At 35.5% G+C, this 27998-nt stretch overlaps 1 protein-coding gene across 1 annotated transcript; it reads right to left on the bottom strand.

Annotated features, from left to right (window-relative positions):
- Positions 1-206: 206 nt before the first annotated feature.
- Positions 207-27977, bottom strand: LOC117333151 (visual pigment-like receptor peropsin). Its single transcript, XM_033892295.1, has 3 exons — positions 27247-27977; positions 1405-1510; positions 207-1052 (listed from the first exon to the last, which is right to left on the bottom strand). Exons 1-3 carry the CDS (start codon positions 27901-27903, stop codon positions 652-654), a joined length of 1164 nt encoding a protein of 387 aa, XP_033748186.1. The 5' UTR covers positions 27904-27977; the 3' UTR covers positions 207-651.
- Positions 27978-27998: the final 21 nt, after the last annotated feature.

Here is a 27998-nt window from a genome sequence, read left to right on the forward strand (position 1 = left end):
TCATCATTTTACGTCGAGTAACCAAGTCGTAAATGATGACGTCATCAATTTTGACGCACATTCCAAGGAGCATTGAAGACGGCGCGATGACAAACTTTCATAAAAACTTACGTTTGTTTGCAAGTATGTGAGAAAAATAATCAATCACGGGTCTGTTCCGCGAACAAGGATATATCTCAACCCTCGTGTAAGAGTTTGGCTGGCCAAACTCTTACACTCGGGTTGAGGTATCCCTGTCCACGGAACAGACCCATGATAAATTATATTACTCTTTTGTCCTTAATTGTCACTTGACACGTGTCTGGATAGTCTCATTGATAAGCTTGCTATGTCTTTCACTCCAATATCTCGAATTTCAACATCATCAACTAGAATTTCCTTTATGCGTACTTGTCCTGTTTTCTGTCCGTTGCTAGGTAAAAGATCTATTTCGGTATTTTGTTTTGCTCCTACATGTATCTTATCAGGAATGCATTGTCATATCAAAGAAAATTCACCTGTTCAATGACAGTCATGTAAATGTCAAAGGTGATGAAACAGTTGTCTGTGATAGCCTTACCGTCCAAATTGGTAAAATATTGAACCATGTCGAAACAGTTATATTCCATATTTGAGAAACACCTATTTCGAGTAAAGAAAATCAATATTGATCTATTCAACTAAAATTTCTTCGATGCCATCATCGGTGCATTTTTTGCCATCACCAGAATACATGTTTGATTCTCTTGTCGGATTAGACACATCCGGGCACTCACTCTGCTTACATAATGTTACTTCCGGATTCACAATGGCGCCCACTCTAGCTGATGCGACATTAACCATTTCCGTAGATTGTACTGAATTTCTCCAACCGATGTCGCAAGGCAGAATGTCGAAAAAGGCCTTCCGGAACTGCTTGTTTGTACATATATATATTATGGGGTTCCAAACGGAAGCTGTCTTTGCAACGTATGGGGGTATTCCCGCTACAACAAGAGGGATGTCGCTGGCATTCCCAAAAGCAGCCCAGAAGGAGACCACAGCGTATGGCATCCAGGAACCAAAATACACCCCTGAAAAAGTAAAGACGTTATTTATGGATTAGTGATAGTTATACAGGGGTAAAGAAAGCCGAAATAGTCCTCAAAAGCATACCAGATATACATTCGTCACGTGTAAATATAAACACGGGTAAAGAGAGGTGGTCGCATTATAGAGGGTAAAGAGAGGTGGTCGTATTATAGAGGTAAACGCAGAGGTAAACGCAGAGGTCAACCACTATTTAGGAAATGGATCTGAAAACCTTTCTTTTATTATGATTTTTTTAAAGCTTACAACAACGAAGTAATTGTTTTTTTCTCTTTTCTAGTCGGTAAATGTTGCTCACAATGATTCTGATAAAATAATAAATTGGAGGAAACTCACCGATCATCATTAGGATCGTTATAGATATTTTACGCTCCGCTTTCATTTTTCTTTTGGCCATACGACTGCTCGAGTCCCATTTGTTGTTCCGTGATATCACTCGAACCTGCAGATAAAACCAACATTAAAACACAAACGTCAAGGATCGTATGGTTATTGCATTATGCTTGAAGACATCTTGTCAAATGGGATATTCTTTGGAATGTTTGGTGTTACAAAAAAAGCCCGTTTACAGGAAGGAATGGTAGTAGAAAGATAGTATTTAAAGTTTATACTTAAATATCAGTATTGCTTTTACGGGACTTAACGTCCTCCCAACAACCAAGGCCACGTGCGGACTGTTGTCAAGGAGAAAACAATAAATCAAACCACTGAAGTAACGAAAAGAAATGCATGCTCATAAAGAATCACATACGTAGTGATCATTATCGATAAGGTGAAGATATCGAAAAGTTTATATAGTGGTTCAATGATTATGTGACCAGATTCTAAATCGTGTTCATTTGAGATGTATAACACATCATAATACTAGAAATTGAAAGACAAAACTCAGCATGTGATTGGACAATTGAGAAAAAAAAACACGGCATGTGATTGGACAATCGAAATATAAAACTCAGCATGTGATTAGACAATTGAAAAAAAAACACGGCATGTGATTGGACAATCGAAATATAAAACTCAGCATGTGATTAGACAATTGAAAAAAAAAACGGCATGTGATTGGACAATCGAAAAACAAAACTCAGCATTTCATTGAACAATCGAAAACAGGACTTAGCAGGTGATTTACCTTTTTATTACCAAAATTAAACTAATTTCATAATCAATTATTAGATGATGCCGATGTTCTTTCATCCAAAAGAAGTGCGGCTATGAAATCCCATATAACAGTAAACATTTTGAAAATATAATGAGGCGTAATATCTGTAACAAATATCTTCTAAAACTTAGACATTCCCGTAATTACGGAAATTAAAAATCTGCTTAACCGTTAATAGCCAAAACAATAACTTTATAATTCGGTAGGTCCTACAAGGATGAATATGTTACCGTTCACAAGGAGAACGCTGTGATCTTAAGAAAGTGTCACATTTGATGGGCATATAAATAAAGTATTTGTTAAAGATGTGAAACAGTACGACCTTTTCAACAACATTGCTTGTGTGTCCATCAAAAATAGCTTTGTCCTAATCCGTCTCGGCAACGTGATATTTCTAAGGGCGTTTCTCAGATTAGTGTATGGATGATACGGATGATATGATATCCGAGCCCAGATTTATCTGTATACACGTGTTTTTATTTTGTGTTGCAATCTACCACAACTCCAATTAAATCAAGAAAGGTGTTTAACATTTTGGTCACATGTTATAGCGTGTTGGCGATATTTTATCCGCTCTGCATATCGCCGTATCTAACAAATCTAACTTCGTGTCAAGCATGTTGGTGATCATGATTTTCAACTTGACGCCATGTTTATAAGCAAAGCCAAAGCTTTGGTGTCGCCTCAGAGCATATGTTTTGCTTTGCGTCAATCATTAAAATGATTGTGATTTTAAGAAAATCTTCCATTTAATAAATGATAAGGTGTATCTTTAGCACACGTGCTTTAGAATATAGATATAGTAGATGTATACTCTACCCACAAACAAGGTAGGGCTTTACCTACACATGTGTAGCTTGCGTTTCCTGTCTTATATCTACTAGTACTGCAAAATGATGTCCTTTTGTTTGAGTAAATATAATGATATACTTTCCTGGTGAAAAAAAAAAAACATCGTTTATATGTGTATAGATATGTAGATACTGTATTTAAGGATTAAACTGTCTTTTTTGGTGTCTATGGTCGATATAGATGCCAGAGCTTTGCAAACAAATGTCATATTTTGCGATGACACGTTTGTTTGCAAAGCTCTGGTATCTATATCGACCATAGACACCACAAAAGACAGTTCAATGCTTATATTTACATTCTCGACATATGTTTTGTTACTTTTGAAAATTAAAATTGAGTTAGCATAAAAAATGCCAATATTCAGCGACTACGTCAATGGGGTTCGACAAATGGAACAGCCTATTTATTCACAATTCATTTGTCACGTCCAGATTGGCAAACAAAAAAGTGCATTGAAATAATACGAAAAAAGCACAGTCTGTTCAATTCTTTTTATTATTTGCGTAAGAATATTGTATAAAATGTCTTTTTGATACTTTTTAATTAACATAAAAAAACGACGTAGTCCTAGGCTTTTTTCCATAGAGCCATTATTGTTTACGTTATTTACAAGTAGTTCCGGTGGGTGAATATATTCATGCGCGGCATGGATTTATGTCACGTTTTGGGTGTCAATTATGCTCACATAGAATGCAAATCATTTTACTTAGTTTATATCGTGGTGTTGCCACCAAAATGTAAATATATATATATAATACTCGTATACGTGTATAAATATGTAGATACGGTATATATATAATACTCGTGTTTTACTTTTACTTTCATGCAAACATATCAAAATCCCTTTTTTATTTGTAGCCCCAATTCAATTACACAGTGACCGCTTCGACGGTACACCTTTCTGCTGAAGTTCAATATGAACCGCAGTACACCTGATTTATAATCGCTTGGTAATAGTTGCTTTACGATGGTCATCTGTGCTAAGCATTACATATCATATTTACCAGTTTTACAGATTACAGGTGTACGTGAGAGTGTTTATTCTATGTACTGTATTACACAGGCATTAACATATGGAGGTTCACACCCACGCGCACACCCACGCGCACACACCACGCGCACAACCACGTGCACACTCCCACTCGACAATGCTCAAATCATTTTCATTTCTCGCATTCAGACTTTTATCCGTTGTGAATACATTTTGATTATATTCATTAAAGTTGTTGGTGATACCACTCCGACAAAACCAACTTCTGATGTTCAAGTTATTAAAGTTGTTAGTGGTACCACTCCGACAAAATCAACTTCTGATGTTCAAGTTATTACAGTTGTTAGTGATACCACTCCGACAAAACAAACTTCTGACGTTCAATTTATTAAAGTTGTTAGTGGTACCACTCCGACAAAACCAACTTCTGATGTTCAAGTTATAAAAGTTGTTGGTGATACCACTCCGACAAAACCAACTTCTGATGTTCAATTTAATAAAGATGTTAGTGGTACCACTCCGACAAAATCAACTTCTGACGTTCAATTTAATAAAGTTGTTGGTGGTACCAATCCGACAAAATCAACTTCTGTTGTTCAATTTATTAAAGTTGTTAGTGGTACCACTCCGACAAAACCAACTTCTGATGTTCAAGTTATTAAAGTTGTTAGTGGTAACACTCCGACAAAACCAACTTCTGATGTTCAAGTTATTAAAGTTGTTAGTGGTAACACTCCGACAAAACCAACTTCTGATGTTCAAGTTATTAAAGTTGTTAGTGGTACCACTCCGACAAAACCAACTTCTGACGTTCAATTTAATAAGGTTGTTGGTGATACCAATCCGACAAAATCAACTTCTGATGTTCAATTTAATAAAGTTGTTAGTGGTACCACTCCGACAAAACCAACTTCTGACGTTCAATTTAATAAAGTTGTTGGTGGTACCAATCCGACAAAATCAACTTCTGTTGTTCAATTTATTAAAGTTGTTAGTGGTACCACTCCGACAAAACCAACTTCTGATGTTCAAGTTATTAAAGTTGTTAGTGGTAACACTCCGACAAAACCAACTTCTGATGTTCAAGTTATAAAAGTTGTTAGTGGTACCACTCCGACAAAACCAACTTCTGATGTTCAAGTTATAAAAGTTGTTGGTGATACCACTCCGACAAAACCAACTTCTGATGTTCAATTTATTAAAGTTGTTAGTGGTACCAATCCGACAAAATCAACTTCTGACGTTCAATTTATTAAAGTTGTTAGTGGTACCACTCCGACAAAATCAACTTCTGATGTTCAAGTTATTAAAGTTGTTGGTGATACCAATCCGACAAAATCAACTTCTGACGTTCAAGTTATTAAAGTTGTTGGTGATACCAATCCGACAAAATCAACTTCTGACGTTCAATTTAATAAGGTTGTTGGTGATATCTCTCCTATAGAAAAAAAACGTCCACGGCAGTTCTATAATATTCACCATTAATTCCGTGACATAAGACAGACACTCTCCGTATTGTTATCAATGCTTTTCAGTACAGAAATGATTGATGTCTGCACGTGTTCCTAAATGTGTCCTTTTGGTTGTTAGGTGACATTGGTCAATTGGCGGCCAATTATATCAGGTTAATTTAGGTTGTTAAGGTCATTGTATGAGAGGTTTGTCTGCAAGAGATGATAATAAAAATATCAATTACGTATTGTACAAGGCCAATCGGTCGATCAGTGTCACGTGGGGACAACATAAGGAGCAAGCGTTGGTAAGCTGGAATTCATATTCAAGGCTGATACAACAAAGGCGAAATAGGAACTGAAATAGATCTACGTGGAGTGCGGGAGAATAAGACCAGGCGTTCGGGAAAGACAAGCGCATTCTGCTTCATCGAAGACATCCACCACGTGCATTCAGAAGTCTTATAGATCATGTTTGGAGTCGGGATACTTTGGAATTAGTGACCATGATCTGATGTATAATCGGAGAAAAATCAGAGGATCTTCTCCCAAATACAGAAATTCAAGGAATTCAACCAAGAAAACTTAACTGCTGAAATTAAGAAGGTTCGACGGAGCTCGGTTTGAAGTTTTTGACGATTTTGATGATGTTTCGGCTTCCTTTAAGGACCTTTTTATGAATGTCATTGACAAGCACGCACCGTTTAATGTAAAACGGGTCCAGGTACATCCAGAAAAATGGATCACTGACGACACATTAAATGAGATGGACACTCGTGACTATTTACATAATAAAGGTAGAAAGATAGCGGTTGGTTAGGCGCTCTTCAGATCATGTAGATATCAAGTACTTTTAAAAAGTACACATGCAAACAGATATTATTTAGAAGAGTATCGTTCTTGCAATGCTCTCAAAATTCGGGAGCAGTTTGGGGGGGGGGGGGGGGGGGGGGGGAGACCAATCTCTGTACTGGTAGTTCTAAGTAAGATGTTAGATATACATAATACATTTTACAATTTACAAATATATTTTATTCTGGGAAAAATTGTTAATGGAAGAACAACTAGAGCTTCTTTATTAAACAAACTTTATGTTCCAAAACCAAATATTTCAGACGGCCATCTTATCTACATTTGTACATGCTCAGTCCTTTGGTAATGGTTCAGTTAGAGGTTCATGTAGTGTTGGGTTTTGTAAAGCAGATACTTACAACATTACTTCACAAAAGCTTAGCTATGTCCAGCCGTATTTTACATTTGTGCTACAATTAGTTCCAAATTTTAGTTCCATACATTTCTTTTATGATATCAATACATTTTTTAAATTTAAAATAGACCGACCCTCCTGTGACGTCACAGACATGAGTCCGGAGATCCGGCGTCCGGCGATCCGGGCCCTTGATTATATTCACGATAATTACATCAGGTTTAATGTTTAGGCCTACAACAGGATACGGTCAAGAGGTAAAGGGAGTTTTAACTCACACTATATAAGTGTATACCCTGTTAAATCTTACACGCGTTATATCAACAGTGTTTGTATATTCGACTATAATAGTGTTTTACCCATGCCATTTAGTAACACGTGTGTGTTATGCCAGTGTTTTACTGTTTAATCATATTTTTAGGATTGTGACTTTTACATGTAGTTGTTGTTATTATAATTTAAGGATTGAATAAAATTATGTTACTATGTAAAAGTAACCTCAATAGGTCTTGAGACAAATTTATTATGAACTGTTTCGCAATTCATAAAATTTGTCTCAAGACCTATTGAGGTTGATACCCCCATACATCTCAACATAACTTTATTCAATTCTTATATTTATATGTTTTTGATATTTTTGTATAATATTTTGTCCTTGGCAAATAGGGACTTGTGCAAGTCTACCATGGAACTTACCGAAATGTACGTCATCACTCTTCGTCTACATATGATTATTACTTCCAGGATTTCTTTTGTGAACAAAATTAATAAAGAATGAAAACAACTAGTATTTTAATGGAATTTATTTCATATAAGTATGATCACTTTTGAAAAGGAATTTAAAAATATAGTCCCCTACTTTTAGAATGACAAATGTATTCCTACGCCGAACTTGATATAGTTCATTGAAAAAATGACTTGAGTTAAATGTGGTAGATTCATTGAGTCTGAATTAAGTGGAAATATAAATATTTAAGTGTAAACTATGGTTGGTGACAGGGGTCATCAACGAGACACGTCTGACGTCATATCGCTAAAAATAAACATATACTTTATTCAAATCGCTCTATCATTTATTTTTCTACGATACACGAAATAACAACAATTATTTTGCTGATTTTAGACTACTTGTATTTCTTATGTTATAAATATATCAATTAAAACTCATTTGATTATCTGAGTAATTTAATTCTGATAATTATAAACCATCTAAACATATAGATAAGGGCCACCCGAACCAAATAACGACACTAAAGTTCGTCTTCGGTCTTGGTTAATGAAATAAAATTGTCCATCTGACTCATTGCTGTATATTATTTTACTGATGTTGGTAATTTTAGAAACGTAAAGTCAATATTATATATTTATAATTCTACCATGTTTGCTATGCAACGCCAGTTTTGATTGGTTTAAAACCATGTATTATTTTCCAATAATACACGCTCGTGCCAATAATACACGCTCGTGAGTTACGGCTGTTACAATTTTATATATCTAAAATTCACCCGTTTCTTAAAAGGTTACTATAGCTGAGTGGACTAATGGGTTAGTCTTTCAATACATTTTTATCACGACGTGAGTTCGAATCCTACGGAGGCCCCCCTTTTTCTTTTTCTTTTTTTATTCTTTTTTTTTTTTTATTCTTTTTTTTTTATTTTCAAAATCAATGCCATATGATAGATGATTTTGATCGTAGTACTGTATTGCCTGTATATTTCATCAACAAATAATGCAATACTCAAGAAATAAATTACAAGGTTTTCTCGGGGTTTCTTTGCTGTTTTTCTATTAGAAAGAGGTCGATCTCAGAAATAAACAGTACATGGTAGAATAGAAATAATCAACTTTGACTCGTGTATTGTTGAAGGATATACAACTCGGACTCGGATATTTTGCAATTTTAATTAATAACTCAGGCCTGCGACCTTTGTTATTAATTTAATTGCAAAATATCCTCGTCCTCGTTGTATATCCTGCAACAATACACGAATCATCGTTAATTATTTCTTAATTAATTTTTCTTTGTTTTCATGGTAAATACTCAAATGAGATTGGTCGAAAAATTCTTCTCATTCTTCTATAATTAATTTGTCTTTGTTTTCATGGTAAATACTCAAATGTGATTGATCGAAAAATTCTTTTCATTCTTCTATAAAAGAAATTCCGAGAATGGCGCGAAAAATGTGACGTCACAATACGACAATTGACGTTGCGTATGGATTTGAGAAAAAGAATCCCAAATAAAACCCATAAAATTGTACATAAAACATGTTTTGAATTAGATAAAAACAATTAACTGAAAATAATTATAAGCATTGAGGTTGATTTTTTTTTTTTTTTTTTCATCGGGGTATGAAAAGAATTTTTTTGCAAACTGTATGAATCCGCGTAGCGGATTCTTACAAAGTTTTGTTTGCAAATTTTGTTTGCAAACTTCTGTAAGAATCCGCTACGCGGATTCATACAGTTTGCAAACAAAATTTGTTTCATACTCCGATGAAACTAAAAAAAATGACATCAATGCTTAAATGAAATAAATTCCATTAAAAATCATATTTGTTTTAATTAGGGGATAGTACGTTGTTTTTCGTGGCTATACTGGCGATTAGAACATGAAATTTGGTTTAATTATCGGTCTCGAGTTCAAACCAAATTTCATGTTCTAATCGCCAGTATAGCCACGAAAAACAACGTACTATCCCCATTCTAACACGTTTACTGTCAAATATATACGTGCATGTACAAACATTGTTTTACATCGCTACAAGTAAGCTGTTAGTACTCTGTGACCTCCGCTAGTAACCTGTCAACCTGTAGCGGACTGACCAATCAAAAAGAAGCTTTCAAAGTCGGTCACGTGGCCACGCCCATACTGGCGAAACTTCGATCTGTATGTTGACGAAGCGGTATGTTTGGATTGTTGTGAAAGTCCTGTTACCGAACATTTAACGACATATTTGGATTTACTCTGCAGTATGCATAGCGATATGTATGTTTTGATAAAATCAGTGTAGATGTGTTTCTATAGGCCCAACCGTTATGTGAAATTTGTGCACATGTTCATTTCATTTCGGATTTTACTTGGCTACTGTAGAATCTATATATCTCGTTGCCTACACACGGACAGAATGACGTTTTAACCAATAAATGACGGCAAGAGCAATATTTTCAGTACTATGTTTGTTTAATATATTCAACTAATTCATCATTTTCGATTTCTTCACTTTCATCCAAATCCCATGAGTCATCAATCATAAATGTTGCGGAGACGAACTTGATGCCATATTGTTTTGACTAGAAACGGGGCGTGGCTAAACACGATTGATCATGTTTCTATCGCAGATTAGAACACGGTCCGTAACCAATCAAAACACGCGTTGCAAACGAATCTTGTTAGAATTCGTTATTAAGTATGTTCATGAAAGAAATCCTGAAAGTAATAACCATACGTAGACGAAGAGTGATGACGTACATTTCGGTAAGTTCCGTGGTAGACTTGCGCAAGTCCCTATTTGTCAAGCACAAAATATTATACAAAAATATCAAAAAATATAAATATAAGGATTGAATAAAGTGATGTTGAGGTGTATGGAGGTTTATACCCCCATACACCTCAACATCACTTTATTCAACCTTAAATGGATAACACGTTCTATGCCATGTAACATACAGAATTGTCCGTTGGTTTGTTCCGTTGGAATGGAGAAGTAAGAATTTATTCAGTTAAACTTTGAAATTTAATTACGATAACTTTATGACTTGTACGGCGGGTTATTATGGAATGTCTACAATAAGTCTGATGTATTCCGTACAAATCCCAGGACCTAATTAACTAATTTTACGTCCGCTATTACGGCCTTGCGGCCTTTCAGCTGACGACATCACAAAGCACCTGTATCTATATGTTAATATACAGGTAAATACTGAGATATTTTAGTGACAGGTGTCACCTAACTATACATGTCAAATTAGCCGGTCAATATCAAACTGACCAGGCGGCCGAGTATGATAATCCTCTCACGTAACACAATGGACAATTAACTGAGTTGTGATACGACAGAAGGTATTAATTAAATAATTGATCAAACCACATGTATCGAAAAAGTGATGAAAGCTGGACATCTGGAACTTATCTTAATCACATGTCAAAAAGGTGAAACGATATAAAATACTAATAATTGTAGCGTCTAAGAAATCTACTGTATTTTACGAATTCTCTCTTGAATTACCAAATTACAAATATAACATTGTTACAAATAAATCAAATGGAAAGTAGTCAGAGTTAGTTTAACATTTTTATCACAAAATGTCCTCGTGTTATATACATGTACGTCCGACTATCACAAATTAATGTCACCTGTATTTGACCAAGATCAGCATTGAGGTTGACATCGGTAAAACAAAGACTTTCACGTTTGGTTCACACTCTAAGAGTGACCCATGCCCTTTGTGGCACAGTGTTATCACTTGTAAATATGTAAAAACAACGGCTACCCGTGTTAATTGCGTCAATTTGAATGTATTCACGGATAAAAAGCGAAGACATGTTTGAGAGGACGGTAAAAAGGACCCATGTTCAAAACCCTAATGTTTTCTTCGGAATTAGTCGTTTGTATTGTATAATCAATCAGATGGGCCACTTACAGGCCGAAGTAAACACTACCATCACTATATTTGTGAGGTTTCGCTAGGCATTGTTGTGTATTGTTTACTACATGTGTTCATCCGGGTCATCAGTAATTCTCGTGCATTCACCAGCACGCTTGATTGTGATGTAACGCCGGTCCAGAGGATAGGATTCTTTTAGGCCAATATTTGATATTTTGATTTATTTATTAGCGTCAAAAACCTTGATCAACCAAATTGACAGGGAAGGGTTTCTTCTCCCTCCATCTATGCTAGGGTAGGCGTAACTGTAACTAAACAGTGCTAGGTCACATGGTCAGTGATACATTGTATCTGGGGGTCACAGGTCACACGACTTAAACACGAGGATATCAATCTACGTGGTCCGTGACATCTGGGGGGTCACAAGTCACGCGACTTAAACACGAGGATACCAATCCACGTGGTCGGTGACATCTGGGGGTCACAAGTCACGCGACTTAAACACGAGGATACCAATCCACGTGGTCAGTGACATCTGGGGGTCACAAGTCACGCGACTTAAACACGAGGATATCAATCCACGTGGTCCGTGACATCTGGGGGTCACAAGTCACGCGACTTAAACACGAGGATACCAATCCACGTGGTCAGTGACATCTGGGGGTCACAAGTCACGCGACTTAAACACGAGGATACCAATCCACGTGGTCAGCGACATCTGGGGGTCACAAGTCACGCGACTTAAACACGAGGATACCAATCTACGTGGTCAGTGACATCTGGGGGTCACAAGTCACGCGACTTAAACACGAGGATACCAATCCACGTGGTCCGTGACATCTAGGGGTCACAAGTCACGCGACTTAAACACGAGGATATCAATCCACTACACAGCGGTCTGGGATGTTTAAACCACTTGACAGTTTGACCCCATCGTGGAGGAAACTGTGGCAATGAGATTTCGTGAGATTTAACGAGATTTGATATCTATCCACAATATATAAAAACTTATTACAGATATGTGTTTTGTAGCGATAAAGCACGGGCTACATAGTTCTGAAGGTCTGAAGCAAGCGAAAACAGATATTTTTAAACGGCAACTCCTTCTGGAAGTAGTACAGGCCTTTTCTCCCAAATGTCTGTCGGTCTGGTCACACGAATAGTTATCCGAGCTCGCTGTATGATATGCTGCCAGTAACTAGTTCACAATCATAAACTATATTCCACCTGTAACATCTGTAGCTACTTTCCACACAAGTTATGGATGTTTAATAGTCTTCTCTGATGTGAAACATACAGTGATCACCACACATTTAGTTTAACCTGATGTAATTCATAGAGGAAACATCACACATTTAGTTTGACTTGATGTGGATCTTTGAGGAAACATCACATATTTAGTTTGACCTGATATGGATCAAACAGGAAACATCACACATTTAGTTTGACCTGATGTGGATCAGACAGGAAACATTACACATTTAGTTTGACCTGATGTGGATCATACAGGAAACATCACACATTTAGTTTGACCTGATGTGGATTAGACAGAAAACATTACACATTTAGTTTGACCTGATGTGGATTATACAGGAAACATCACACATTTAGTTTGACCTGATGTGGATCAGACAGGAAACATTACACATTTAGTTTGACCTGATGTGGATTATACAGGAAACATCACACATTTAGTTTGACCTGATGTGGATTAGACAGAAAACATCACACATTTAGTTTGACCTGATGTGGATCATAGAGGATACATCACACATTTAGTTTGACCTGATATGGATCATACAGGAAACGTCACACATTTAGTTTGACCTGATGTGGATTATACAGGAAACATCACACATTTAGTTTGACCTGATGTAGATCAGACAGGAAACATAACACATTTAGTTTGACCTGATGTGGATTATAGAGGATGCATCACACATTTAGTTTGACCCGATGTGGATTATAGAGGAAACATCACACATTTAGTTGACCTGATGTGGATCAGACAGGAAACATTACAAATTTAGTTTGACCTGATGTGGATTAGACAAAAAACATCACACATTTAGTTTGACCTGATGTGGATCATAGAGGAAACATCACACATTTAGTTTGACTTGATGTGGATCAGACAGGATACATCACACATTTAGTTTGACTTGATGAGGATCAGACAGGAAACACCACACATTTAGTTTGACCCGATGTGGATTATAGAGGAAACATCACACATTTAGTTGACCTGATGTGGATCAGACAGGAAACATCACACATTTAGTTTGACTTGATGTGGATCAGACAGGAAACATCACACATTTAGTTTGACTTGATGTGGATCAGACAGGAAACATCACACATTTAGTTTGACCTGATGTGGATCAGAGTGGAAACATTACACATTTAGTTTGACCTGATGTGGATTATAGAGGAAACATTACACATTTAGTTTGACCTGATGTGGATCAGAGTGGAAACATCACACATTTAGTTTGACCTGATGTGGATCAGAGTGGAAACATCACACATTTAGTTTGACCTGATGTGGATTATAGAGGAAACATTACACATTTAGTTTGACCTGATGTGGATCAGAGTGGAAACATCACACATTTAGTTTGACCTGATGTGGATCAGAGTGGAAACATCACACATTTAGTTTGACCTGATGTGGATCATAGAGGAACATCACACATTTAGTTTGACCTGATGTGGATCATAGAGGAACATCACACATTTAGTTTGACCTGATGTGGATCAGAGTGGAAACATCACACATTTAGTTTGACCTGATGTAGATCATAGAGGAAACATCACACATTTAGTTTGACCTGATGTGGATCATAGAGGAACATCACACATTTAGTTTGACCTGATGTGGATCATAGAGGAACATCACACATTTAGTTTGACCTGATGTGGATCATAGAGGAACATCACACATTTAGTTTGACCTGATATGGATCATACAGGAAACATCACACATTTAGTTTGACCTGATGTGGATTATACAGGAAACATCACACATTTAGTTTGACCTGATGTGGATTATACAGGAAACATCACACATTTAGTTTGACCTGATGTAGATCAGACAGGAAACATCACACATTTAGTTTGACCTGATGCGGATTACAGAGGAAACATCACACATTTAGTTTGACCTGATGTGGATCATAGAGGATACATCACACATTTAGTTTGACCTGATATGGATCATACAGGAAACATCACACATTTAGTTTGACCTGATGTGGATCATAGAGGATACATCACACATTTAGTTTGACCTGATATGGATCATACAGGAAACATCACACATTTAGTTTGACCTGATGTGGATTATACAGGAAACATCACACATTTAGTTTGACCTGATGTGGATCATAGAGGATACATCACACATTGAGTTTGACCTGATATGGATCATACAGGAAACATCACACATTTAGTTTGACCTGATGTGGATTATACAGGAAACATCACACATTTAGTTTGACCTGATGTGGATTATACAGGAAACATCACACATTTAGTTTGACCTGATGTAGATCAGACAGGAAACATCACACATTTAGTTTGACATGATGCGGATTACAGAGGAAACATCACACATTTAGTTTGACCTGATGTGGATTACAGAGGAAACATAACATTTACAATTTGGTAACATTCGATTAGTACATAAAATGTGTTCACTAATTTCCAGTCTTTCTGATTACTTTTATCGATTAGTCTAAGTAGGTCATCGATTTCTTTAGAATGATTAAATAAACATGACTGGACCTTCTGTCGTAATATGAACATCCAAATCGTCAAGGAAAATCTTATAAACAGTCAATAATACATTCTGGTGGTTTAATATACATTATTGTCGACTACAGATATTGTAGGTGAAATCAATTTCGATGGATAAAAACTATTAATCAAGTAAGGAATTAAAACAGCAGTTGTGGTTTAAACATTAAGAATGGAAATGTATCGAAGAGCAGCAGTAAAGTGTCGCCATTGGGGAATTCTAGAAAAAAACTATGAAGTAGATCATTGTAATTGTATCCCGTAGGTTACCATGCCAATACATCTAAAAAAAACACAACTGAAAATGTTTGTTGACAAAGCCATCTAATATAATTATGGATCCGTCTTGCTCTGTATGCATGAAACAGCCAGGCATTCCAATAAACAGCCAGGCATTCCAATAAACAACCAGGCATTCCAATAAACAACCAAGCATTCCAATAAACAACCAGGCATTCCAATAAACAGCCAGGCATTCCAATACTTGCAAACCTCTAGATTATCTTCTGTTTCTTTACACAACTACACAAAAGGTAGGATATTATCTTCCAACCTGATGGCTACAGTTGTGATATTATGACGTCATAAAATACTGTCATTTCAAAGATGTCGCCGTCCTTATGGCTACAGTTGTGATATTATTACGTCATAAACTCCTGTCATTTTAAAGATGTACCCGTCCTTATGGCAATAGTTTTGATAGTATGACGTCATAAAATACTGTCATTTTAAAGATGTGTCCATCCTTATGGCTACAGTTGTGATATTATGACGTCATAAAATACTGTCATTTTAAAGATGTATCCGTCCTAATAGCTACAGTTGTGATATTATGACGTCATAAAATACTGTCATTTTAAAGATGTGTCCATCCTTATGGCTACAGTTGTGATATTATGACGTCATAAAATACTGTCATTTTAAAGAGGTATCCGTCCTTATGGCACCAGCTGTGATATTATGACGTCATAAAATACTGTCATTTTAAAGATGTAGCCGTTCTTATGGTTACAGTTGTGATATTATGACGTCATGAGATGCTGTCATTCTAATAATGTCGCCGTCCTTATGGCTACAATTTTGATATTATGACGTCATAAAATACTGACATTTTAAAAATGTCGCCGTCCTTTAGCTACACTTGTGATATTATGACGTCATAAAATACTGTCATTTTAAAGATATCGCAGTCCTTATGGCTACAGTTGTGATATTATGACGTCATAAAATACTGTCATTTTCCTATATATCGGATGTGTGATATACTAAGTAGTTGTGCTGCCATTGGACAACATCAGATCTCCGATCTGTCATCATCTTTTATAAGTCGAATCAGCAAACGAATATCGCATTAGAGTTCGTTGTGTCAAAATACTCTTACATATCAAATATATATATATTTATCCCCATCAGATCCCACTCAACAGCGGCCATTTTGTCCAATTGGCAACCGGAAATGACATCAGTGTGCGTAGAGTTACCAAACACCTGTACAATAATTGTTAGCACAATCGAACAATACTTAAATCCGACCCTTCAGAACCATCGGTGGTATTTCAGTTCGATCAGCATTCGGAAGTGGTGTTAGTGTTCGTAGTTTGGAGATAATCTACATGCCAACATCGCACATCATCGGACAACACCTAACTTATTTTTTAGATCGTTCCATTTGGGGTCATACACCCTGACCTCTAGTTTACAGGTAGTTTAATCCTGCAAAATCGGAAGAAACAAAAAGGAAGAACAGCAATGGTGGAAGGTTAAACATCCAGTCCTGTAACTCAATCATTACTTCCGCTTTGATTACGTTCGATGAATCAAAGCTAGATTCGGAAAATGCTGTTTTGCATATTTAGCATCGTATATCAAGTCAGCATGAGAAGTTTCTTGGAAATACACACACACGATATTAGCACATTGTAATATAAGTATAACTGAGAGCGAGATACAGTTGTGCAAATTAATGAAACTGTACCCTATGTTCGCCCCCTGGCACTTGTTGATGATGCTATTGATCTTTATCGTTAATCGTGACCCGTTTTTCACACTTTGATTCGTTTGAATAGTGGCGCGCTTCAGGATGTACACATATACTTATTCTATTGAAATCCAACGTTCAAAATTATAAAAGGTATTGAATTGTGAGTCCTTTGCACCTGCAATTATGATTAGGTATCTAGCATCTCTGTCACAGATGGACGAATATTTTGGCTCAACTATATCTAACTTTCTACTGTATCTAACTATCTACTGTATCTAACTCTACTGTATCTAACTCTCAATTGTATCTAACTCAATTGTATCTAACTCTCTACTGTATCTAACTCTCTATTGTATCTAACTCTATTGTATCTAACTCTCTACTGTATCTAACTCTCTATTGTATCTAACTCTCTACTGTATCTAACTCTCTATTGTATCTAACTCTCTATTGTATCTAACTCTATTGTATCTAACTCTCTACTGTATCTAACTCTCTACTGTATCTAACTCTCTACTATATCTAACTCTACTGTATCTAACTCTCTACTGTATCTAACTCTCTACTGTATCTAACTCTCTACTGTATCTAACTCTCTACTGTATCTAACTCTACTGTATCTAACTCTCTACTGTATCTAACTCTCTACTATATCTAACTATCTACTGTATCTAACTATCTACGGTATCTAACTCTCTACTGTATCTAACTCTCTACTGTATCTAACTCTCTACTGTATCTAACTATCTACTGTATCTAACTCTCTACTGTATCTTACTCTCTACTGTGTCTAACTCTCCACTGTACCTAACTCTACTGTATCTAACTCTCTACTATATATAACTCTATTGTATCTAACTCTCTACTATATATAACTCTACTGTATCTAACTCTCTACTGTATCTAACTCTCTATTGTATCTAACTCTCTATTGTATCTAACTCTCTATTGTATCTAACTCTCTACTGTATCTAACTCTACTGTATCTAACTCTACTGTATCTAACTCTACTGTATCTAACTCTATTGTATCTAACTCTCTACTGTATCTAACTATCTACTGTATCTAACTCTCAATTGTATCTAACTCTATTGTATCTAACTCTCTACTGTATCTAACTCTCTACTTTATCTAACTATCTACTGTATCTAACTCTCAATTGTATCTAACTCTCTACTGTATCTAACTCTCTACTGTATCTAACTCTCTACTGTATCTAATTCTACTGCATCTAACTGTCTATGGTATCTAACTCTCTATTGTATCTAACTCTACCGTACCTAACTCTCTATCGTATCTTACTCTCTACTGTATCTAACATTACTGTATCTATCTCTATTGTATCTAACTCTCTATTGTATCTAACTTTCTACTGTATCTAACTCTCTACTGTATCTAACTATCTACTGTATCTAACTCTCTACTGTATCTAACTCTCTACTGTATCTAACTCTCTACTGTATCTAACTCTCTATTGTATCTAACTCTCTACTGTATCTAACTCTCTATTGTATCTAACTCTCTACTGTATCTAACTCTCTACTGTGTCTAACTCTCTACTGTATCTAACTCTCTATTGTATCTAACTCTCTACTGTATCTAACTCTCTACTGTATCTAACTATCTACTGTATCTTACTCTCTATTGTATCTAACTCTCTACTGTGTTTAACTCTACTGTGTCTTACTCTATTGTATCTAACTCTCTACTGTATCTAACTCTCTACTGTATCTAACTCTCTATTGTATCTAACTCTCTACTGTATCTAACTCTCTACTGTATCTAACTATCTACTGTATCTTACTCTCTACTGTATCTAACTCTCTACTGTATCTAACTCTCTACTGTATCTAACTATCTACTGTATCTTACTCTCTATTGTATCTAACTCTCTACTGTATCTAACTATCTATTGTATCTAACTCTCTACTGTATCTAACTCTCTATTGTATCTAACTCTCTACTGTGTCTAACTCTACTGTGTCTTACTCTATTGTATCTAACTCTCTACTGTATCTAACTCTCTATTGTATCTAACTCTCTACTGTATCTAACTCTCTATTGTATCTAACTCTCTACTGTATCTAACTCTCTATTGTATCTAACTATCTACTGTATCTAACTCTCTACTGTATCTAACTCTCTACTGTATCTAACTCTCTACTGTATCTAACTCTCTACTGTATCTAACTCTCTACTGTATCTAACTCTACTGTATCTAACTCTCTATTGTATCTAACTCTCTACTGTATCTAACTCTCTACTGTATCTAACTTACTACTGTATCTAACTCTATTGTATCTAACTCTCTACTGTATCTAACTCTCTATTGTATCTAACTCTCTACTGTATCTAACTTACTACTGTATCTAACTCTACTGTATCTAACTCTCTACTGTATCTAACTCTCTATTGTATCTAACTCTATTGTATCTAACTCTCTACTGTATCTAACTCTCTATTGTATCTAACTCTCTATTGTATCTAACTTACTACTGTATCTAACTTACTACTGTATCTAACTCTCTACTGTATCTAACTATCTACTGTATCTAACTCTCTACTGTATCTAACTCTCTACTCTATCTAACTATCTACTGTATCTAGCTCTCGACTGTATCTAACTCTCTATTGTATCTAACTCTATTGTATCTAACTCTACTGTATCTAACTCTACTGTATCTAACTCTACTGTATCTAACTCTCTACTGTATCTAACTCTCTATTGTATCTAACTCTATTGTATCTAACTCTCTACTGTATCTAACTCTCTATTGTATCTAACTCTCTATTGTATCTAACTTACTACTGTATCTAACTTACTACTGTATCTAACTCTCTATTGTATCTAACTATCTACTGTATCTAACTCTCTACTGTATCTAACTATCTATTGTATCTAACTCTCTATTGTATCTAACTTACTACTGTATCTAACTTACTACTGTATCTAACTCTCTATTGTATCTAACTTACTACTGTATCTAACTTTCTACTGTATATAACTCTCTACTGTATCTTCCTCTCTACTGTATAAAATTCTCTACTGTATCTAACTCTCTACAGGATCTAACTCTCTGTTGTTTCTAAATCTACTGTATCTAACTCTACTGTATCTAACTCTCTACTGTATCTAACTCTACTGTATCTAACTCTCTACTGTATCTAACTATCTACTGTATCTAACTCTACTGTATCTAACTCTCTACTGTATCTAACTATCTACTGTATCTAACTCTACTGCATCTAACTCTACTGTACCTAACTCTCTACTGTATCTAACTCTCTACTGTATCTAACTATCCACTGTATCTAACTATGTACTGTATCTAACTCTCTACTGTATCTAACTCTCTACTGTGTCTAACTCTCTACTGTATCTAACTCTCAATTGTATCTAACTCTATTGTATCTAACTCTCTCCTGTATCTAACTCTCTACTGTATCTAACCCTCTACTCTATCTAACTATCTACTGTATCTAACTCTCAATTGTATCTAACTCTATTGTATCTAACTCTCTACTGTATCTAACTCTCTACTGTATCTAACTCTCTACTCTATCTAACTATCTACTGTATCTAACTCTCAATTGTATCTAACTCTATTGTATCTAACTCTCTACTGTATCTAACTCTCTACTGTATCTAACTCTCTATTGTATCTAACTCTCTACGGTATCTAACTCTCTATTGTATCTAACTCTATTGTATCTAACTCTCTACTGTATCTAACTCTCTATTGTATCTAACTCTCTATTGTATCTAACTATCTACTGTATATAACTCTATACTGAATCTAACTCTACTGTATCTAACTCTCTACTGTATCTAACTCTCTACTGTATCTAACTCTCTATTGTATCTAGTTCTCTATTGTATCTAACTCTCTATTGTATCTAACTCTCTATTGTATCTAACTCTCTATTGTATCTAACTCTCTATTGTATCTAACTCTCTACTGTATCTAACTCTCTATTGTATCTAACTCTACTGTACCTAACTCTCTATCGTATCTTACTCTCTGCTGTTTCTAACTATCTAGTGTATCTAACTCTCTACTGTATCTAACATTACTGTATCTATCTCTATTGTATCTAACTCTCTATTGTATCTAACTTTCTACTGTATCTAACTCTCTACTGTATCTAACTATCTACTGTATCTAACTCTCTACTGTATCTAACTCTCTACTGTATCTAACTCTCTATTGTATCTAACTCTCTACTGTATCTAACTCTCTACTGTATCTAACTCTCTATTGTATCTAACTCTCTACTGTATCTAACTCTCTACTGTATCTAACTCTCTATTGTATCTAACTCTCTACTGTATCTAACTCTCTATTGTATCTAACTCTCTACTGTATCTAACTCTCTATTGTATCTAACTCTCTACTGTATCTAACTCTCTATTGTATCTAACTCTCTATTGTATCTAACTCTCTACTGTGTCTAACTCTACTGTGTCTTACTCTATTGTATCTAACTCTCTACTGTATCTAACTCTCTATTGTATCTAACTCTCTACTGTATCTAACTCTCTATTGTATCTAACTCTCTACTGTATCTAACTCTCTATTGTATCTAACTATCTACTGTATCTAACTCTCTACTGTATCTAACTCTCTACTGTATCTAACTCTCTACTGTATCTAAACTCTCTACTGTATCTAACTCTCTACTGTATCTAACTCTACTGTATCTAACTCTCTATTGTATCTAACTCTCTACTGTATCTAACTCTCTACTGTATCTAACTCTCTACTGTATCTAACTCTCTATTGTATCTAACTTACTACTGTATCTAACTCTCTATTGTATCTAACTCTCTATTGTATCTAACTCTCTACTGCACCTAACTCTCTACTGTATCTAACTCTCTATTGTATCTAACTTACTACTGTATCTAACTCTCTATTGTATCTAACTCTCTATTGTATCTAACTTACTACTGTATCTAACTCTCTACTGTATCTAACTCTCTATTGTATCTAACTCTACTGTACCTAACTCTCTATCGTATCTTACTCTCTGCTGTTTCTAACTATCTATTGTATCTAACTCTCTACTGTATCTAACTCTCTATTGTATCTAACTCTCTACTGTGTCTAACTCTACTGTGTCTTACTCTATTGTATCTAACTCTCTACTGTATCTAACTCTCTATTGTATCTAACTCTCTACTGTATCTAACTCTCTATTGTATCTAACTCTCTACTGTATCTAACTCTCTATTGTATCTAACTATCTACTGTATCTAACTCTCTACTGTATCTAACTCTCTACTGTATCTAACTCTCTATTGTATCTAACTCTCTACTGTATCTAACTCTCTACTGTATCTAACTCTCTACTGTATCTAACTCTCTACTGTATCTAACTCTCTATTGTATCTAACTTACTACTGTATCTAACTCTCTACTGTATCTAACTCTCTACTGTATCTAACTCTCTACTGTATCTAACTCTCTACTGTATCTAACTTACTACTGTATCTAACTCTACTGTATCTAACTCTCTACTGTATCTAACTCTCTATTGTATCTAACTCTATTGTATCTAACTCTCTACTGTATCTAACTCTCTATTGTATCTAACTCTCTACTGTATCTAACTCTCTATTGTATCTAACTCTCTATTGTATCTAACTCTCTACTGTGTCTAACTCTACTGTGTCTTACTCTATTGTATCTAACTCTCTACTGTATCTAACTCTCTATTGTATCTAACTCTCTACTGTATCTAACTCTCTATTGTATCTAACTCTTTACTGTATCTAACTCTCTACTGTGTCTAACTCTCTATTGTATCTAACTCTCTACTGTATCTAACTCTCTATTGTATCTAACTATCTACTGTATCTAACTCTTTACTGTATCTAACTCTCTACTGTGTCTAACTCTCTATTGTATCTAACTCTCTACTGTATCTAACTCTCTACTGTATCTAACTCTCTATTGTATCTAACTCTCTACTGTATCTAACTCTCTATTGTATCTAACTATCTACTGTATCTAACTCTCTACTGTATCTAACTCTCTACTGTATCTAACTCTCTACTGTATCTAAACTCTCTACTGTATCTAACTCTCTTCTGTATCTAACTCTACTGTATCTAACTCTCTATTGTATCTAACTCTCTACTGTATCTAACTCTCTACTGTATCTAACTCTCTACTGTATCTAACTCTCTATTGTATCTAACTTACTACTGTATCTAACTCTCTATTGTATCTAACTCTACTGTACCTAACTCTCTATCGTATCTTACTCTCTGCTGTTTCTAACTATCTATTGTATCTAACTCTCTACTGTATCTAACTCTCTATTGTATCTAACTCTCTACTGTGTCTAACTCTACTGTGTCTTACTCTATTGTATCTAACTCTCTACTGTATCTAACTCTCTATTGTATCTAACTCTCTACTGTATCTAACTCTCTATTGTATCTAACTCTCTACTGTATCTAACTCTCTATTGTATCTAACTATCTACTGTATCTAACTCTCTACTGTATCTAACTCTCTATTGTATCTAACTCTCTACTGTATCTAACTCTCTATTGTATCTAACTCTCTATTGTATCTAACTCTCTACTGTGTCTAACTCTACTGTGTCTTACTCTATTGTATCTAACTCTCTACTGTATCTAACTCTCTATTGTATCTAACTCTCTACTGTATCTAACTCTCTATTGTATCTAACTCTTTACTGTATCTAACTCTCTATTGTATCTAACTATCTACTGTATCTAACTCTCTACTGTATCTAACTCTCTACTGTATCTAACTCTCTACTGTATCTAAACTCTCTACTGTATCTAACTCTCTACTGTATCTAACTCTACTGTATCTAACTCTCTATTGTATCTAACTCTCTACTGTATCTAACTCTCTACTGTATCTAACTCTCTACTGTATCTAACTCTCTATTGTATCTAACTTACTACTGTATCTAACTCTCTATTGTATCTAACTCTACTGTACCTAACTCTCTATCGTATCTTACTCTCTGGTGTTTCTAACTATCTATTGTATCTAACTCTCTACTGTATCTAACTCTCTATTGTATCTAACTCTCTACTGTGTCTAACTCTACTGTGTCTTACTCTATTGTATCTAACTCTCTACTGTATCTAACTCTCTATTGTATCTAACTCTCTACTGTATCTAACTCTCTATTGTATCTAACTCTCTACTGTATCTAACTCTCTATTGTATCTAACTATCTACTGTATCTAACTCTCTACTGTATCTAACTCTCTACTGTATCTAACTCTCTATTGTATCTAACTCTCTACTGTATCTAACTCTCTACTGTATCTAACTCTCTACTGTATCTAACTCTCTACTGTATCTAACTCTCTATTGTATCTAACTTACTACTGTATCTAACTCTCTACTGTATCTAACTCTCTACTGTATCTAACTCTCTACTGTATCTAACTTACTACTGTATCTAACTCTACTGTATCTAACTCTCTACTGTATCTAACTCTCTATTGTATCTAACTCTATTGTATCTAACTCTCTACTGTATCTAACTCTCTATTGTATCTAACTTACTACTGTATCTAACTTACTACTGTATCTAACTCTCTACTGTATCTAACTATCTACTGTATCTAACTCTCTACTGTATCTAACTCTCTACTCTATCTAACTATCTACTGTATCTAGCTCTCGACTGTATCTAACTCTCTATTGTATCTAACTCTATTGTATCTAACTCTACTGTATCTAACTCTACTGTATCTAACTCTCTACTGTATCTAACTCTCTATTGTATCTAACTCTATTGTATCTAACTCTCTACTGTATCTAACTCTCTATTGTATCTAACTTACTACTGTATCTAACTTACTACTGTATCTAACTCTCTATTGTATCTAACTATCTACTGTATCTAACTCTCTATTGTATCTTACTCTCTACTGTATCTAACTCTCTACTGTATCTAACTCTCTACTGTATCTAACTCTCTACTGTATCTAACTATCTATTGTATCTAACTCTCTACTGTATCTTACTCTCTACTGTATCTAACTCTCTACTGTATCTAACTCTCTACTGTATCTAACTCTCTATTGTATCTAACTATCTATTGTATCTAACTCTCTACTGTATCTAACTCTACTGTATCTAACTCTACTGTATCTAACTCTCTACTGTATCTAACTCTCTATTGTATCTAACTCTATTGTATCTAACTCTCTACTGTATCTAACTCTCTATTGTATCTAACTCTCTATTGTATCTAACTTACTACTGTATCTAACTCTCTACTGTATCTAACTCTCTACTGTATCTAACTCTCTACTGTATCTAACTATCTACTGTATCTAACTCTCTACTGTATCTAACTCTCTACTGTATCTAACTCTCTATTGTATCTAACTCGCTATTGTATCTAACTTTCTACTGTATCTAACTTTCTACTGTATATAACTCTCTACTGTATCTTCCTCTCTACTGTATAAAATTCTCTACTGTATCTAACTCTCTACAGTATCTAACTCTCTGTTGTTTCTAAATCTACTGTATCTAACTCTACTGTATCTAACTCTCTACTGTATCTAACTCTACTGTATCTAACTCTCTACTGTATCTAACTATCTACTGTATCTAACTCTACTGCATCTAACTCTACTGTATCTAACTCTCTACTTTATCTAACTATCCACTGTATCTAACTATGTACTGTATCTAACTCTCTACTGTATTTGACTCCCAATTTATTCCGAACGGTGCCATTGTCTTGTGTTTCTTTTGTACAAAGGAAAATCAAACTATGTCAAAACCGATTAGCTTCTGACATAAATATGGCGAAAGAAAAATACCAGCCAATGACCAAAGCAAATCCATTATGTCCGTGGACGTGAAACAACAACTGAACAAATTATCAGAAGGTCATCCCCATTATCACGTAGATAGAGTCGAGTGTAAAACCAGTCAGGACTAACGACATTGTCTACCGCCATTAGAGCTAGTTCAGCTCCTCATTAGCCAGTATCTCGTCCCTAGGTAATCCTCTCTAAACGTAAAACTCCTTGCGCGGTATGATATATCTGTTATTGGATTTACAGTTCATTTCAGTGTCAATAAGTATGTTTTGATAAGTAGTAAAAGAATGTGTTTAAATGTACTTGTTAAAATCACGGATTTGATCTAAAGCCTTAGATTGCTTTATTTCTCTTTTGATATAAAAAAAATCCCCATATTGTCAAAGGGGAACAGCGGGGTTCCCTCCCCCAACCAAGGGTTCCCTCCCCCAACCAAGGGTTCCCTCCCCCAACCAAGGGTTCCCTCCCCCAACCAAAGTATTGATGTAGTTAATGGACCTTTATAATTGTTGACGAGTTGTAAAAAATCAAAACATGTTTTAGTTCCTTTTTCAGAGACATGGAGTTGGTTTAGTGGTGTAAGCTGCTGTATTTCTGTCTTGGCGATTATGTGTTGCATATCGTGAGTTTGAGGCCCGGTCAGGGCACGTGTCATAACATTGTCTTTCGTCGTCATTTGGATTTCTATAGATTTGCACGCAATACTTTTTCGGCATAGCCGTATAATTTTCTTTTGACCCCGGATATGACGCGAAAGGTGGCGTTACTGGTCAAGATGAAGTATGTGATTGGTCAATGTAGCGGTAAATGCAAAATACAGATATGCAGTTAAAGACGAAACAAAATTAAGATTGAATGCAAGCTGAATAAGTGGATGTATCTATTCAAATGACACATTAATAAAATCATATTCCTGATTCAAATCCAGTCTTATTATCTCCAAAAATGATTCAAACTGATAACTGCGTATTTATTAATTAGTTCGTCAACCTGATTCACCAGCAGTTCAACATTATAACCACCAGCATTAAAACTATGCCGTTTATCTTTTTTAAAGATATTTCTTGTTTGTGTAAAAAATGTTTAGCTACTGTCATGGATGGATGGATGGATGGATGGATGGACATTTAACTTGAATACATCACACAATTAGTTTGCTATCACGACCGTATGAATACAACATGTAGTTATTGTGTAATAATGATACCCAACGTGTATAGTTTGGGTCCGACATCTTGTTGAGGTTCTTCACCTGAACTTTATAACTTTAATTAATTAAACCTACTCACCGTTCTGTAAACCTGGTAGTAACAATAACACATGACGATGACAGGAAAGACGAAACAGGTGAAAAAGATGACAACATTGTAACTGTAATCCTTGGGGTTGGAAGTGTCCCAGAGGACGCTACATGACGTCATCAGTCCCTCCAGCTGATAAGAGTTCCACCCTAGAAGAGGCAGCATTGCCCAGAAAAAACCTAATACGTAACATCCCATAATGGAGAACTTGGCGACACGCTGGTTCACCATGGCATTCTTTAGTGGCAGAGCAATGACGATGTAGCGGTCAACAGATATGGCACACAGGAGGTATAGACTGGTCAGTCCAAGAAAGTATACAAGAAATCCCTCGAATACACAGCCGGCGTACCCCCAAACCCAGCGGTGGGCGAAACTGGACGCCATCGGGAGGGGGGTGGCCGTCACTAGCATCAACAGGTCACACAGTGCCAGGCTTGCTATGAAGAGGTTCGTCGGAGATCGTAAATGCTTATGTTTGACAAATATCAAAATACCAAAAGAGTTCGTACAAATTCCGACCAACATCGTAATAACGAGAAGACCTCCAATTATATCATGTCCAACAGCAGGGAACTTCTCAAAGTCTAAGGAGACTGTCGTGTCTGACGTATTGTCAAACACACTAATGTTGCTTGTCTCCATCTAGAGAAGCCCTCTGTTATTTTGAAAACAATTTTCGATTGCTTTTCATCGGTCCGACACAGAACGTGATGTGGTCGGCGATAAGTAGGAAATGA

This window comes from Pecten maximus, chromosome 8 (assembly GCF_902652985.1).
Source record: "Pecten maximus chromosome 8, xPecMax1.1, whole genome shotgun sequence".
In the NCBI taxonomy this organism is placed as follows: Eukaryota; Metazoa; Mollusca; class Bivalvia; order Pectinida; family Pectinidae; genus Pecten; species Pecten maximus.